The sequence below is a fragment of the Petaurus breviceps genome, unplaced genomic scaffold (genome assembly GCF_028583685.1).
Source record: "Petaurus breviceps papuanus isolate PSGF00001 unplaced genomic scaffold, PetGlider_PUasm1.0 90701, whole genome shotgun sequence".
NCBI lineage: Eukaryota > Metazoa > Chordata > Mammalia > Diprotodontia > Petauridae > Petaurus > Petaurus breviceps.
In genome coordinates this window covers 2,540,413-2,557,463 of record NW_027187316.1, presented here as the reverse complement: position 1 = coordinate 2,557,463, position 17,051 = coordinate 2,540,413, and the positions used below count along the sequence as shown (strand labels likewise).

The 17,051-nt window shown below is 36.7% G+C and overlaps 1 protein-coding gene across 4 annotated transcripts in view; it reads left to right on the top strand.

Annotated features, from left to right (window-relative positions):
• Positions 1–17,051, top strand: part of CD2AP (CD2 associated protein) — a 167,760-nt gene that overhangs the window by 90,024 nt on the left and 60,685 nt on the right. For all 4 annotated transcript variants that reach the window (XM_069065803.1, XM_069065802.1, XM_069065804.1 and 1 more), the window contains 2 exons: positions 3,325–3,429; positions 14,462–14,498. In XM_069065803.1, coding sequence (XP_068921904.1) covers positions 3,325–3,429; positions 14,462–14,498 — 142 coding nt within the window. The remainder of the gene's footprint in view (positions 1–3,324; positions 3,430–14,461; positions 14,499–17,051) is intronic.

Below are 17,051 nucleotides of genomic sequence, written 5' to 3'. Positions count from 1 at the left end.
GTGTGTGTGTGTGTGTGTGTGTGTGTGTGTGTGTGTGTGTGTGTGTGAAGTGTCTGAGGCCACATCTGAACGCAGGTTCACCTAACTCTGGGGCTGGCACTTTACTCACTGCACCACCTAGCTGCCCCTATATTTTGGATTTTGACTGTTTTATCTCTTGATTGGTACAAAGCAGAGCTAAGCCTTCTAACCAATCCATACTTGGTTCCTGGAGGTAATTATTTTCCTTTTCCACCTTCTGAATAAAAGTAAATATGGACTCTATATCATTCATGCCTTGCTTTAAGAGAAGCATTTCTAGAAAGTCATATATAAAGGAGTTGAATGCCAGTATCATTGAAGTGAATTTTTAAATACTGTAAAATTTACCTGTTTAGGTGGTTATAAGACCACTTCGTGTATTGTTGAGTTTTCTGGGGGAGTCATTACACTTCCTTCTTATGAAAGGAATGTGTCCTATAAATTTACTTATTTCAGTTATATCATTGGTAGTTTTATGTCTCTTTTAGTGCGTGTATATGTGTGTGTGTATGTGTATGCACGTGTGTGTGTCTTCTCTGTTTTTCAGTTCCCTTTGTCCATACTCATTTGTGTCTATTGTCTGATTTACCTTTGACTTCACCTTAAGTTCTTATTACCTATTTTTGCTACCTCCCAACACTTCTTCACCACTGTGCCCTCTAATACCACTGTCAGAGGGAGATAATTTACTACTATAAACAAAAACTTTCTGTTTTCGTGAATATATATTCCCCTTCATAGCAATATCTTTCTAATAATCCCTTAAATTTTCATAGACTAAATACTTACATACCTTTCTCATCCCCTTCATTTGTATGTCTCCAGAATATTCTGCTTTCCTCTTGCCTCTTGACTCCATTTCTCTCCTCCTGCCCTGGTAACCTTTATACTGCCATAATACTGATTAGTTTTACCTAAGATTTAAGCTTCTTTTCTAACTATTGACTCATGGAATAACTTTTAGTTTGCAGCAGAAGCATTTCTCTCACTTGTCTATTAATACCATCAGTGCTATTGCCTCCTTGCTTATTAGACTTCTCTTTTCCATTGTACTTAATAGTCATCTCTTCTCACTTATCTCCTTTATGTTCATTGTTGCCTCTGTTAATTTCTCTGTGTCTCAGTGTTTTAAAAGTTCAGTGGTTGACTGAGCTAGGGTACATAAGTTTGTCCCTGATACCGTGTACTCAGAGCATAATAGTATAAAATAATTGTGCCATTCTTTAGGTTCTACTCCATGGTAGAGAATGTGCCACGAGAAGGTACATATGTAAGATACAACATTAAAAAGGAGCAAATTTGAACCTTTTGAAGTCTTTGCTATTTATTACTAGTTATAATTTTTGTGTTTACTTATTATGTCAATAAAATTATTTTAAAAACAAGATTTTAGGCAAGTAGATAATGTCAAATATAAATTGTCATCACATGTGGTATATTTGCGTTTTATTGCAAAATAATTGTGTTGAAATGCTTTTGCATGTTTTTGAATTGGTTTTCTGTCATCTAGATAATTAACTATTAATATTTCTTAGTGATGCACACAGCATTGAAAACCTGGGTTATTTTTTTCCCTGATTCCTTGGTGATCTAATTATTTAGAAGTTTAACATGTAATTTCTTAGATCTTTTAAAAAATTATGTAACATTTTTATTTTTATATTATTGATTAATATAATTATAGATAATAAAATATATGTGTATATTTAAATATATAAAATATATACATAAAATATAGTTAATAATATATTTTAATTCTTTGTTATTATGTAACATTAATATTGTCTCCTTACCTGCTATCATCAAAAGCTCTTAAATGTTTTATTGGAATAGTCTGGTCAGAAATCCTACACTTTACTTATTGCCTCCTTCTAGTCACTACCAGTTTTGGTGCCTTTACAGTGGTTTTGATTGTGAATTGGGGGAGTGAAGATATAATACCTGGATTTATCTTTATTGGATTGGATTTTTTTTTAACATCATCCTACTCGAATTTTGTGGGTAGTAATTAATGGCAGACAAATGAGAAACCTCTTTAATATTATATATCTTCCCTCCTGGACCTAGAAGGCATTGTATACTTAGGGTATTTATCATTATATATACCACATGCTAGTTGTGTTTTCTTCTAAACAATAGCAAGGTGTAGTGGAGAGGGAGGATATGGACTTGAATTTAGGAGGGACTTGGATCAGAATGTTACCCCCAATACTTACTATGTATATGACTGTGAACAAGTCACTTAACCTTGTTAAGGTACCATCCATAACTTCCTCACCTGTAAAAGAAGGACTTACAGTAATTGTTTCAAGATCTTTTTTTGAGGTTCCAATCAAGTAATATTTGTATAATACTTTTTGTATCTTAAAGTGACAAAAAATGTTAGCTATTATTAGTATATTGAAAAGCTAAAATGGTGAAATTAATGGACTTTTTAAGACTAGTCTAACATTCTGTTTGCTTATTCAATTTGTTATAATGCTTCCTCTCATTTCATATATTCTTATATATTGTTTTATTTCTCATTTCTTTTCCTATACCAGTTTGTTGCTAATCCATTTTAAAGTATCACTTTGCCTAGAAGAATGGGTTATATGTAGTGAACAGGAATGCTATTGACATATGGTATGTTGGAAGTAAAGAGTTTTCAAATGTACAGACATTTAAACTATCTTTCAAATATTTATTTTCCTTTTAAAATAACTTTACTCCATTTGTCTGGAATGTGTTAGGTATGGGGATAATGGATTACCTGAAAACTTTTGGGATTTCATAATGATCTCTATTCTAGGATTTTTTCAGAATTTTAATCTTAAGGACTTTAGAGGAAAACAAGTCTAATAGATTGGTCAAGCTACTTGATAGCTCTAATTCCTACATTTGAAAAAAATGTTCTTAAACATTGGTCTTGGGAATTGTTTTAATAATTTAATAAATAACAGAAAATAGATAAAAATATTTGTTCTTAGAGTAACTCTTTTTCACTTGTCTCTTAAATGGTTTCTTTTAGTCTGGTGAATTTATTATTTATCATTATTTTCCCTATTAAAAACAATAGAAACAAACAGTTCTTATTTTAGTTATGCTTTAAGTACCATCTATAGTAATACAATAATTTTTAGAAGAAGGTCTCATGTTTGATCATTTTCTGTGCAGGATATGTTCAATTATTTGTAAAAACTTGATAGAATTAAATAAAAGTACTGAATTAGAAAGTTACCTATTCTTTTTCAATTCAATTTCAGTTCAATTCAATCAGGTACTATTATCCTGAGTAATAAGTAACCTTTACTTTAATTTTAGGACACTGGAGAAGTAGGATGGTGGAAAGGTGAACTTAATGGTAAAGACGGAGTGTTTCCAGACAACTTTGCTATTCAGATACACGAACAAGATAAGGACTTTCCAGTAAGTAAAGTGTTTTTGGTTGACTAAAATTCTTCAGTTAAAGCACATATATTTTGCCAGCATTTTTAAAAGACTATGTTGTTGTGTTGTCATTGAATGATGGTAATGTGAAGCTGCCAGATTTATATGTTGAAAATTTTTTTTGGAGGGGGGAAGGTAGGGCTAAATTATGTTTTAAAATTATGAGTGACAGTCAACCTTTGTAAAAATACATCAGTTAAGTGCTTTTATTCTTTCTCTCTCTCTGTCCTTCCCCTCCCTTCTCCCTCCCTCTCTCTCTCTCTCTCTCTCTCTCTCTCTCTCTCTCTCTCTCTCTCTCCCTCTCCCTCTCCCTCTTTCCCTCTCTTTCCCTCCCTCCTTCCCCTCTCTTCCCCCCTCTCTCTCCCTCCTTTCCTCCCCTCTCTTCCCCCCATCTCTTTCTTTCTGTCTCCCCATAAAAGTATCCTGGAAAAGAGTACTCAATTTTCAGTCTAATTACCTGCATTAGGATCCAGACTCTACTTTGCTACCTTTAGGGAAGGTCCTTTAAAATCTTCTTACTTCAATTTCTTTTGTAAAAAAGTAAAGAATTGGGGTGTCTAGGTGTCACAGTGAATAGAGCACTAACCCTGGAGTCAGGAGCATCTGAGTTCAAATCTGGCCTCAGACACTTGACACACTTACTAGCTGTGTAACTTTGGGCAAGTCACTTAACCCCAATTGCCCTCCAAAAGAGCAAAAACAAAACAAAAAGTAAGGAATTATACTGGATTCTTGTCTTTTCTAGTTCTAATTTCTGTGTAGTGGTTTCCTGTTGCCTATAGGATAAAACATAAACACTTCCATTTAGCTTTTGAAGCTTTGTACAACCTGGTCTCACCCTTTTAAAAAATCTTCCTAAGACGTTAATCCCCCTCCGCACATTACACACAGCACTTTAGGCCTCCAAGCCTTTGCATTGATCTTTCCCCATGCCTAGAGTGCACTCCCTCCTTACCCTCAATTATCCCTGTTTAATAGTCTGTTCTCTTAGGTTGCACCTCAGGCACCATCATCTATGTGAAGTCTTTCCTGACTCCCCCCTGCCCCCCCAATTTCCAGTGCTCTCCCCAAACTATCTCTTTTTGGTCTACTTTGTATATATTTGTTAACTTTGTATTTCTATGTGCTTATTTCTCCCATTCCATTAGATTGTAAATTCATGATAAATAGGGATTGTTTTATTCATTGTGTTATGTTCTCAGTACCTAGCAAAATGTTATTACTGTGTACAGTGTTCTCCTGGTTCTGCTCACTTCACTCAGCATCAGTTCATGCAAGTCTTTCCAGGCTTTTTTTTTTTTTTAAGTAATCGGGGTTAAGCAACTTGCTCAAGGTTACACGGCCAGTTATTTCTGGGTGTGGTGCTAAGTATCAGAACCCAGATTCGATCCCAGGTCATCCCGACTCTGGGGCTGGTGCTCTTACTCACTGAGCCACCGGGCTGCCCAATTTCCAGGCTTTTCTGACGTCTGCCTACACACTATTTCTTATGACACAGTAGTATTCCATTATATTCATATGCCACTGCTTATTCAGCCATTTCCCAGTTGATAGGCATCCCCTCAATTGCCATTTCTTTGCCACAACAAAAAGAGCTCTTATAAATATTTTTGTACATATGAGTCCTCTTCCTTTTTTCATGGTCTTTGGGATACAGACCTGGTAGTGGTTTTGCTGGATCAAAAGGTATGCACAGTTTTATAGCCCTTTGGGTATAGTTCTAAATTCTTCTCCAGAATGGTTGGATCAGTTCACAACTCCATCAATAATGCATTAGTGTTCCAATTTTCCCACATCTTCTCCAAAATTGATCATTTTCCTGTTTTGTCATGTTAGCTGTGATGTGGTACTTGAGTTGTTTGCATTTGCATTTCTCTAATCAGTAGTGATTTAGGACATTTTTTCATGTGACTATAGAAAGCTTTAATTTCTTCCTCTGAAAACTGCCAGTTTATATCTTTTGACCATTTATCAATTGGGGTATTTTATTGTTTCTTGATGTCTCATGGAGTCATTGGCTTCCACTTGCTGAATTCTAATCTTTTATTTTCTAATTTCTATTTAATCTAATTTAGAATTTTAGTAACTTTAATTTTTAAGGCATTATTTTCTTCAGTGAGCTTTGTACCTCTTTTTCTATATAAGCCCAAGTCTAACTTTTAAGGAGTTCTTTTCTTTAGTGAATTTTTATGTCTCTTTTACCATTAAGTCAACACGATTTTCTTCAGTATTTATTCAGGTGTTATTTTCTTCAGTATTTTTTGTGCCTCTTTTACCAAGCTGTTAGTTTGTTCTCTGTCTCTGTCTCTGTCTCTCTCCCCCCCCCCCCCTCTCATATATATATATTGCGCATCACTCCTGTTTCTTGCACAATTTTTACGTTTTTCCTCTACCACTCATTGCTTCCAGGGATTCTTTTGGGGCTTTTTTGGTAGTCATCATTGTTGTCATCTTCTGGCCTTCCCTGGCCACCATAGTAGCTCTTTATGGTGAAATTTGTTGTTGTTTTTTCTTTCTTGATTTTAAACTTTATGTTAATGTTGGTCTCTGTTCACTTTGGAGTTAGGAGGCACTGTGTGAAGCTAAGGGCTTTTTCCATGCTTCTGTTTTCAGAGCTAGATCTAGGGGTCTTCAAGTTTTTGGTTCTTCCAAGATGGGTTGATCCAGGTAAAGGTGTGGTTATTGCTTTCTTGGTCTGTGCTCTCCCGTCTTTATCCAAAGGCCGTTGCTTTTTTGTAACTGTACGCTCTAGCACTCATCTTGGAACTCTTACCAGGTCCCCTCCTCTCCTGTGTCCACAAGTCCTTGTGGTCCTCTCTGCCTTTGAACTGTAACCAAGGCCCCTGCTACTTTTGAATGGACCACAAGCACTCCCTTCCTCCCTAGAAATATGTCTCAGAACTGTGGTCAGTAGAGATGCCAAACAGTGCCAACTAAACCTAATATCAGCAAAGGGTCCCCGTAATTTCTTTCTGACCAGTTTGTCTGACCCCCTATTCATCTCTGACCTGAGAACTTCTGTCATTGGTGCTTCTCTTGCGTGAGTTCCAGGCCAGCCTCTACACCAGTGTCACAGATCTTTCCTACCAGCCTCCTATATTGTGTTAGGCTAGAAAAATGTCTTATCCTGACATTCTATTTAAGACTTTTAAAAAAGGTGTTTGAAGGGGAATGTTGAGAGGGTACATCTGAGTTGCTGCCTCTAATTTACCATCTTGGCTCATTCTCATTTAGGTGGTATTTTTTCAGTCACTCACAACCTTCCAGTAGAATTGAAATTGCTTGACTGCAGGGTCAGTGTCTCAATTTTAAATTTGTTTCCCTAGCACCTAGCTTAGAACCTATTAATTTAGTAGGTCCTTAATAAATGATTAATTATTAAGTGTGTAATGCTTGCTTGATACCATGTATGTTATGTTCTGTGAGGGATACAAAAAAAGTATACGTGATTCTTTTCACAAAACTTAAAATTTTATTTAGTAATAATGCTAAAAAATATGTGTTTTGCAAAACAATAGTAGCAAGTATAAATTTGTTTACTATGTGACAAATACTATGCCAAATATTTGCAATACACAGAAATGGGGGAAAACAGTCATTGCCATCCAAGAGATAAAGTGTAAAATTCTATAGATTTATACAAGATAGATTCAGAATAATTGAAGGAAATCTGAAAAGGGAAAAACATTACCATCAGTGGGGGAACCAGGAAAGGCTTTTTGGAGAAGGTAGGACATGAACTTAGCCTTGAAAGGAGTCAAGTAAAGTTAAGATGTTTCACAATATATATTTCATGGAAAAATTCTTTTTTTAAAAAGAATAATATGTTACACAATAATGTTACATGGCTAATGTGTACCTGAAAAAGTTACGTGCAGATTAAGTTACTGCAAATCAAAACATTTAAATGCAGAAGATCAGAAATTTTTAACTTTTTGTTGTGTTATAGATCCTTTTTGAAGTCTGATGAAGATGACAGATTCAGTCTTAGACTGTTTGAAGTACATAACATAAAATATATAGGATTACAAAGGAAATCACATGTTGAAATATATATATTTCAAGATATTTTTAAAAAACAAGTTTATAGACCCCCAGGTTAAGAACTAACTCCTACACTATACAAATTACTGGTATTGTCAGGAAAAACACTGGATTTTTAGTTAAGACAAGTTAGAATCCCAGCTATGCTATGTACTATCTATATGACTTTAGGCAAATCAATCACAAAGGATCCTTTAGCATGAATAATCATCTCCCAATTTATTGTTTTACAGTTTCCTAGATTCATTTTGGAGGTTTCTTTATATATATATTTGAGTATTTGATTTAAAAACTTTCAATTCCAGATTCATTCCCTTCCTTCCCCGTCACCCACTCCCACTGGGAAGACAAGCAGTGCAGTATAGGTTGTACATGTGTGGCTAATGCAAAACAACAACATAGTAGATATATTGTAAAAGACTGACTACACTTCCCTCCCTCCCATCCCACCTCCCACCCACTCCACTCTCCACCCTGATCCCGTCCCTTTTCAAAAGTGGGTGCTTCCAACTTCCCTCCCTTCCATCATCCCCCCTCTCATCCCCTTCCCCCCCATTCTCCTAGAGGGTGAGATACCCTATTTAGTGTGTATTTCACTGCCTCCTCAAGCCAGGTTCAATGGGAATAAGGTTGACCCATTCCCTTTTGCCTTCCTATTCTTCCCCTCCACTCTAACTATTTTCCCTTGCCTCTTCTGTATGAGATAGTTTACCCCATTCTGTCTCTCCCCATCTCCTCTCATTATATTCCTCTCACCTCTTAATTTCACCTTTTAAGTATCATCCCTTCCTGTTAAATTGGTCCTGTGCCCTCTATCTATGTATACCTGTAAACATATATACACACATTCACATATGTATTCATATGCCCATATACCCTCATATATAGACATATATATATATTTTTTCTAATTCCTTCAACTACTGAGAAAAGTTTCATAAGTTACAATTATTGTTTTTCCATGTAGGAATGTTAATAGTTCAACTTTGATAAGTTCCTTATGATTTCTTTTCCCTGTTTACCTTCTCATGCTTCTCTTGCTTCTTGTATCTGAATGTCAAATTTTCTATTCAACTCTGGTTTTTTCAACAAGAATGCTTGAAAGTCCTCTATTCCACTGAATGACCATATTTTCTCCTGAAACATGATACTCAGTTTTGCTGGGTAGGTGACTCTTGGTTTTAATCCCAGCTCCCTTGACCTCCGGAATATCACATTCCAAGCCCTTCGACCCTCAGTGTAGAAGCTGCCAGATCCTGGGTTATCCTGATTGTGTTTCCACAATATTCAAATTGTTTCTACCTGGCTGCTTGTAATATTCTCTCCTTAATCTGGGAATTCTGGAACCTGGCTATAATATACCTAGGAGTTTTCTTTTTGGGATCTTTTTCAGGAGGTGATTGGTGGATTCTTTCAACCTCTGTTTTGCCTCTGGTTCTAAAACATCAGGGCAGTTTTCTTTGAGAACTTCCTGGAGGATGATTTCTAGTTTCTTACTTTGGTCATGGCTTTCAGGTAGTCCAATCACTTTAAAATTCTCTCTCCTGGATCTATTTTCCAGGTCAGTGGTTTTTCCCATGAGATATTTCACATTGCCTTCTATTCTTTCATTTGTTTGGATCTGTTTAACAGCATCTTGATTTCTCATAAATTCATTAGCTTCCATTTGCTCCAGTCTAATTCTGAAGCAATGATTCTCCTCATTGAGCTTTTGAGATTCTTTTTCCATCTGGCAAATTTGACTTTTTAAGGCATTCTTCTCCTCATTGCCTTTTTGAGCCTCCTTTGCCATTTGAGTCAGTCTGTTTTTTTAGGTATTATTTTCCTCAGTCAGGCTGTTGACTCTCATTTCATAATTTTCTTGCATTGTTCTCATTTCTCTTCCCAATTTTTCCTCCACTTCTCTTATCTGCTTCTTAAGGTCCTCTATGGCCTGTAGCCAGCTTATATTTTCCTTTGAAGCTTTTGGTGCAGAAGTTCTGACTTCACTGTTTTCCTCCTGTTCCATGCCTTGCTCCTTCTTGTCCCCAAAATAGGAGTGTGATGTTGGAATCTTCTGTCTGCTTTGTTTCTTTTGCCTGCTCATTTTGCCACTCAATTACTTGACTTTTGGGCTTTTTGCCACAATAGGACTCTGCCACCAGACAGGGGAGCTTTCATCCAAATGCTGGGGTTTTCTAAGCTTCCAGAGGTATTAGATGGGTGCCCTCTCTGAGGTCTCACACGCTTTGGCAAGCTGGACACACACCCCAGGACCTCCACCCTAGACTGCAATCCAGATCCAAGAAAGTTAAAGCAAGAGTGATTACCCCTCAGACTGGTGCTTGGTCCCCCTACACTCTGCAGGCCAGGAGCTGAAGCCGCCACTTGCCTCTGGCTGGTTGTGTGGGCATCTCATCGGCTTCTCGCCCTGGGGGTAAAAGCCATGCACTCCCACTTACTGGTCCCAAAGTCCAGACTGCACTGGCCTCTCACCTTGTCCTTCGCATCTATGTGTTGATAAATCTGGAAACGGCCACCGCTGCTGCTGTTCTGGAGTCCCTCTGGAGGTGGCTGGTCAGGCCTGCCCTGGGGCTAAAGCCTAGGCTTGGTGCTGGGCTGAGCTCCCAGAGCATTTAGCTGGATTCCTGCTGGCCTGCTGGGCTGTCGTCAGCCGGAGTTTAGCTTCTCTGTGTCATTTTATAGGTTCTGCAGCTCCAAAGTTTGTTTTCACATGGATTGGGGAAGGTGGAAGCTGGAGCCGGAAGGTTGTGCTTCTACTCTACCATCTTGGCTCCGCCCCCCTTGGAGGTTTCTTAAAATGGGCATTTAATCACTAACATCTTTTTTGTAAATCACTTAAATAGTTTATCTTTATTTGGTGCTATTTCAAGTTTTTCTTTCTAATCATGGGGAAAAAAAAAGTTTTGGGCCATAAGGAAGACCCTCACAGATCACTGATAGCCTTAATTTTGAAATTTTTGAGCTAGATGTTGTCCACATTTGCTGTAAACTAGGTAGCATAGTAGATAGAGGACTAGACCGGGAGTCAGAGAGATCTGAGTTCAGATATGTCCTTAAAACCTTATTGAAAGGATCAAATGAGGTAATATTAAAGCATTTAGCCCAGTGCCTGGCAAATGGTAGGTGCTTAATAAATTCTTCCTCCTTCTTTGCCTCCCCTCTCTCTTCTTCCCCCATTTATCACTTTCATTTTGCTGAGGTGTCATGGCTTCACGGAACAAGTGCTGGATTTGGGGTTAGGTGATCTTGAATTGAATTGTGCCTCAGACGCTTGCCAATTGTTTAGCCATGGACAAAATCACTTTACTACTTAGATCCTCAGTTTACTTATCTGTAGAATGAGGATAAGAATACTTATGCTAGACCTACCAGTATGTTGTAGAGATAGAATTAATAAGATTTGGCACACTAATTGTTTATGGTTGGTGAAGGTAAACAGTCAAGGATGATTACAAGTTTATGAACCTAGGGGACTATAAGGTAGCAATTCCCTCTACTGCAGTCTGGAATCTTGAAAAAGAATGACAGATTTTGAAGGAAAGACAATGAAATCTTTTTTAGATATGTTGAGTTTTAGATATCTATAGGACATTGAATTAGAAGAAGAGAGACCATAACTACATTACTGATCTAGGAATCATCTGCAGAGAGATAATAATTTAACCCCATGGAAGATAATGAGATTACTAGCAAAGGGAAGATAGAGAAGAGGGACTAGAGCAGAATTATGATGATATGCTCACTATTAAGGGGGTGAACATGGATAATGAATTACAAGGAAGAGCCAGCTAGATAAGATATAGGTAAGCTAAAAGACAAAAAATAAAACAGTCCTTGAAATCAAAAAGCTTAGATTTTATCTGTCATGTATATGCGCACAAAATCAATAGAAGAGGAAAATGAGCAATACTGCCCTCTTGTGGTACTCTCTACAATTGACTTTAGGATTTACTTTCTTGATGGCTCAGTGGCAAGTCCAAACTTCATTAATAATTATAGCTAGCATTTATTTGTCATTTTAATGTTTGCAAAGCACTTTACAAGTAGTTATAACTTGGCCAACATTTTCACTACCTTGTGTGATTTTTAAACCAACTCATTTGTGCTTTCTAATATAGGTGCCTTAATTAACTAGTTTTTCTTTGATCATGAAGTATTTGTTAAGTACTTACTTTATTTTGAGGTATTGTGATAAGCTCTCAATATACAGGGTATCCCTAAAGTCTGGACACATGGGCAATCTGATCTACGAATATTTTCAAGAAATGAAATGAATGAAATTTTCAACATTTTATTTAATTAGCATAAATTTTAGCCATGAAAGTTTCATATGGAATAAAAACTTTAATTGACTATTGGGGACTATTTTCCATATTAATGAGATTAATTTTAATTAATTAATGAGATTTCCTCTGTGTGTGTCTTCCTATGAAATTTCATTTATGCTAATTGAATAAAATGATGTTGAAAATTTCATTCATTTCATTTCTTGAAAATATGCATAGTTAATGAGATTGCCTGTGTATCCAGATATTAGGGACACCCTGTATAAAGAATGGCAAAATCACTGGTCTCCGCCTTAAAGGAGCACCCATTCTAACTGGGAAGATAACATGCAAATGACTATATACAGAGAAGATATATACAAAGTAGATGAAAGATAATCTCAGTGGGATGGCACTAATAGTGCAGAGAGAAGGACCAGGGAAGACCTCCTGTGGAAAATGGAATTTGAGCTCATGCTTTTTTTTTTTCCTTTTGGAGGGGGGAAGGCAAGACAATTGGGGTTAAGTGACTTGCCCAAGGTCACACAGCTGGCAAGTATGTCAAGTGTCTGAGGCTGGATTTGAACTTAGCTTCTCCTAATTCCAGGGCTGGTGCTTTATTGACTGTGCCACCTAGCTGCCCCATTGAACTCACTCTTAAAGTAACACCCAGAGAAACTTGAGAGACAAAGAAAGGTGAGGAGGGGGAGAGCATTTCAGGAACGGGGGAAAGGTAATAAATTAACAAGAAGTGGGGAAGATGGAATGTCATTCTTTTAAATGCTTACACACACATTTTATTTTTATATTATTTTGTTTTGTTTTACATATTAAAACAATTTTTAAAAACAATGTTCCAAATTCTATCCCTTCTTCCCAACCCCTTCCCTGAGACGGTAAGCACCCAGACATAGATTATACATTTGCAGTCATATAAAACATTGGAATATTATACTTGAGGAATTGCGAGTAGGGGTTAGAATAGCTAGATCACAGTTTGGTCATTTTCAGTTGTTTCTGACTTTTCATGACATCATTTGAGGTTTTCTTGCCAAAGATGCTGTAGTGGTTTGCCATTTCCTTCTTCAGCTCATTTTACAGATGAGGAAACTGAGGCAAACAAGGTTGCTCAGGGTTAAGTGTCTGAGGCCAGATTTGAATTCATGAAAAGGAGTCTTTCTGATTCCAGGTCCCTCACTCTATGCTTTAGACCACTTAGCATGATTATATAATGCTTAGAAGCAAGGTATAAAAAGAATAGAAAGTTTAGGAAGGAGCCATAGAGCTTTAAAAATTCTGCATTGAATAAATGAAGCATTTTAAGTGTTTAGTATTTGCAAAGCACAGGGGATAACAATATATTTATAGTAAAACCATCCCTATTCTCATATTCTAATGGGGGAGACCACTCATAAGGCTTAAAGGTTTAAAATGTAAATGCATGATTAAGGTAACCCATTGACAGACTTATATGGGTATCAGACCTCAAGTGTAAATGACTCATAAGTTGTTTTCCAATCTTGATAGTGGATTAGGTTTTAAACCATAGCATAGCAGTGATTATCAATGAGTGGGAGAAAGAGAACAAGATTTGGTAATAAAACACACACACACACCCCAAATGGTTGATTTCCTAATTTTGTCCAAGGTCTTGCCTTGGTATTTTAATGAACCATAAAAGGTATGGTGGGAAAAGAAATGTCTTGCATAGTGATAGACTTTTGTAGTTTCATTTCTAAATAATTGCTGTACTTGGACTTATTGCTCAATGGCAGGGATCCTCTTACCTCCTTATTCTCTATATCCCAATGATTCTGAACCCCTGACTTCTTCATCCTTTTCTTATTCTTTCAATCTTCTGACATTCACTGATATCTATATCCCTCCTGGTGACCTGGTCACCCATTTTAGTTGTGGTTGTACTTTCATTCATAATCTTGGTTCACTGGTCCTAGAGGGGGACTCAAAAATATCCCTTGATTTCCATCGCAACTTCCAGTTTCTCCCTCTGTCACCATCATTCAATGATTTCTCTGATGATGTTGATGCTATTTATGTCACACACATATCCTGATGTCCATTATCTACCTGACCCCTAGGACTCTTCTCTTTTCTTCCACCATTTCTTCAATGTCTAGCTCACAGTCATTTTACCCAAATTCTTCCCCTCATTAAGACATTTCAGCTACATATTGATACTCCCTCAAATACCTTAACATCCCAGTTCCTTAATCTACTCAGTTCACATGATCTACTTCTTTATTCTGTTTTAGCTACCCAGTGATATGTTCATACTCTTGAGCTTAACATCACCCACAGGTGCTACCCTTACATAATCATATAATCTGGTATTTCTTTATCTGATAATAACTTTTTATCATTCCATGTTTACCTTGAAAGTAACAAGGTCTCATTTCAATTCTACTCCTTACTATTTGTGTTTGCTTATATTCCTGAATAATAACTTTTGAAAGCATTAACTGATTTTTGACCAAGGATAAAATTGTACAGTTGGCAAGTTCTCACTGTGCCTCTTTTTGTTAATTTTTAGGAGCTCTCCAGTTGAGGAAGCTTGTCTTTCCTCTCTTCACTACCTTATCTCCCCCCTTTTTCTTTCCCCGTACTTCGGTAATAATACTTCTGAATTTTTATAAAGAAGGCCATGTACTAATATGTTTTTTACTAATTTATTTCAACAGAAACCAAAGAAGCCACCTCCTCCTTCCAAGGGTCCGGGTATGTGAAAACATATTATTCTGTTTCAACTGATGTAGTATGAAACAACAAAGTCATAGGATGTGAATTTATTTAAACTGTCATTTTTTCTGTCCCTGCCATTAAAATGGCATGTTCTCTAGCAGAATCAATGAATTTCTGAAAAAAATGTGTAGGAAATTTGAGAGTTTTGGTTAGATACTTTCAAAATTTGCCTAACGCTCTGCCACTACCAGGCTTTCTGGATGTTATTTCTTGGCGGTGGATGGTAACTCTTCTGAAGTCCAGTGGTGTATGCTTTTTGCTTCATGACATTTAGCCTATAGTATTTTGTCTATTATCTTTAATATTTAGGTCTTTAATAGTTACAAATGAGATACCAAACAGAATATGAATTAGTACTAGGCATATCTTCTATTTGTCCAGGAACACTGTTATTGTGAAAGTGAAATTTTTTTCTGTCGTCTCTGCCCTCCTTTCTGCTCATATTTCCTTCTCGATGACATCTTGTCTCTTCTACCCCATCCTCACTCTCCTTTAGACATTCTACATCTTCTAACAAAACAAAGATTCTGATCTTGTCCTTGAAATTTTGAAACTTGTTCAAGTAATGTAAGCCATGATATTTGTGTGTATTTCTCTTTTCTTTCTTCCTTCTTCACATAGAGTATCACGCTCTTACCTATGTTGCTCTGCTTAAAGGGAATGTAAATTTTACTCTCTGAACCTTTTTTTGGTTGTTTTTTTTTTTTCCTTAAAGAGCAGCCTTAACCCCAAATCACTTTGGTTCCAGACCCCAAACCTTAGTTGGTCACTGTTCAAGCCCTGATTGGCGCAGAATGAATGTAAATAACAATTGTTACTGTTTTGGCCAGAAACCCTGAAGGTCTTCCTCTCCCAGATCTATTTTTTTTTTTTTATTAAGCCTTAATCACTGAATGGACACTGCCTCAGTCAAACTGAGACCTGTTAAAGATCTTAGCTTGAAAAGGCCAAGGTCCTACACTGTATCCTGGGCTATTTCCAGTTGCCCTGATCCATATCTTGTGCACTGGACCCAGATGACTGGAGGAGAAAGTGAGGTGGGTGACTTTGCACAGTCCTCCCTCACTTAAATCCAGTTCACTTGCATGTCATGGCGTCACCTTCCTGATGTCATGGTCCTCTTTGAGAATGAAGAACAAACAACAAATATTAAAAAGAGAGAGAACACTGAATTTGACTGAGGGACTAGGTTTCAATTTTAACTCTGCTATTTAGTAATACGAATAAAACATATAGAGTGCTTTTCTTGTGACAACTCCATAAAGTTGGCGTCAATGCAAATACTGTTACCACTGTTTTAGTGAGAAAACTGAGACTTTGGGAGGTTAAGTACCTTCTCCATGATCACACATCTTTTAAGTGTCTTTAAGAAACAGGAATATAGCACACATTTCCTGATTTCAGGTCCTGTGTTCTATCCACTGTGCCACACAATCTGAATTCACTTCTGGGCCTCTGTTTCCTTCTCTGTGAAAATGGATTAGACAGTGTGACCTCCACCATCTATTATAGTTCTAAGATACTTTGATCTCTAAATGTTCAGTGATAAAACTAAGCACAGTTGCCAAACTTAATAGAAATTCATATATAAATCAGAATGCTAATTCACTAATTTACAGTATGAAATTAGGTACTTCATTTATAAAACAAGGGATTTAGATTAGATGGTCTTTGAATTCCCTAATTCTATGATACTATAAACCAGTTAAAAAGGAGGGAAATGGTTTTATAAATTAGTCTTCTAGAATCTAAGGAAATGGAAATGATTATATTGTCATAGTTGGTTTTGAATGCAAGCCATATTCTGGAAATCTTTGAGATTCATTATTTGAATTATTGGTTATTCTACCTTTTCAATCAAATTGTCTCAGTGTTGCTGTACATCTGATCTTCTTTATAGCAAGACTTTTTTTTTAATGCTTTATTAACTTCTGATTTACATCATTTGTTTCTGCCAGATTTTGAGTTACAAATTTTCTCCCCGTTTTTCCCCTACCCACCGCCCCAAAATAGCAGTCCTACAGGATATCCCCTCCTCCAATCTGCTCTCTCCCATATTTTCTCCCATATGCCTTTCTACTTTTCCAGTGGATCTCTATTCCTCAGTGCCTGTATATCTTATTTCCCAATTATATGTAAGATGGTATTAATAATAGTGTGTGTATGTAGATATATATGTATATATATCTATACGCACACACACACACACACACACACACACACACACACACATATATATATATATATATATATATATATTTGAATATTTGATTTTAAAACTTTCAATTCGAGATTCATTCCCTTCCTTCCTTGTCACTCACCCTTACTGGGAAGATAAGCAGTTCAGTATAGGTTGTACATGTGTGGCTAATGCAAAACAATAACATAGTAGATATATTGTAAAAGACTGACTATATTTCCCTCCCTCCTATCCCACCTCCCACTTGTTCTATTCTCTACTTTGATCCCGTCCCTTTTCAAAAGTGGGTGCTTCCAACTTCCCTCCCCCCCCAGCCTGCCCCCCTTTCC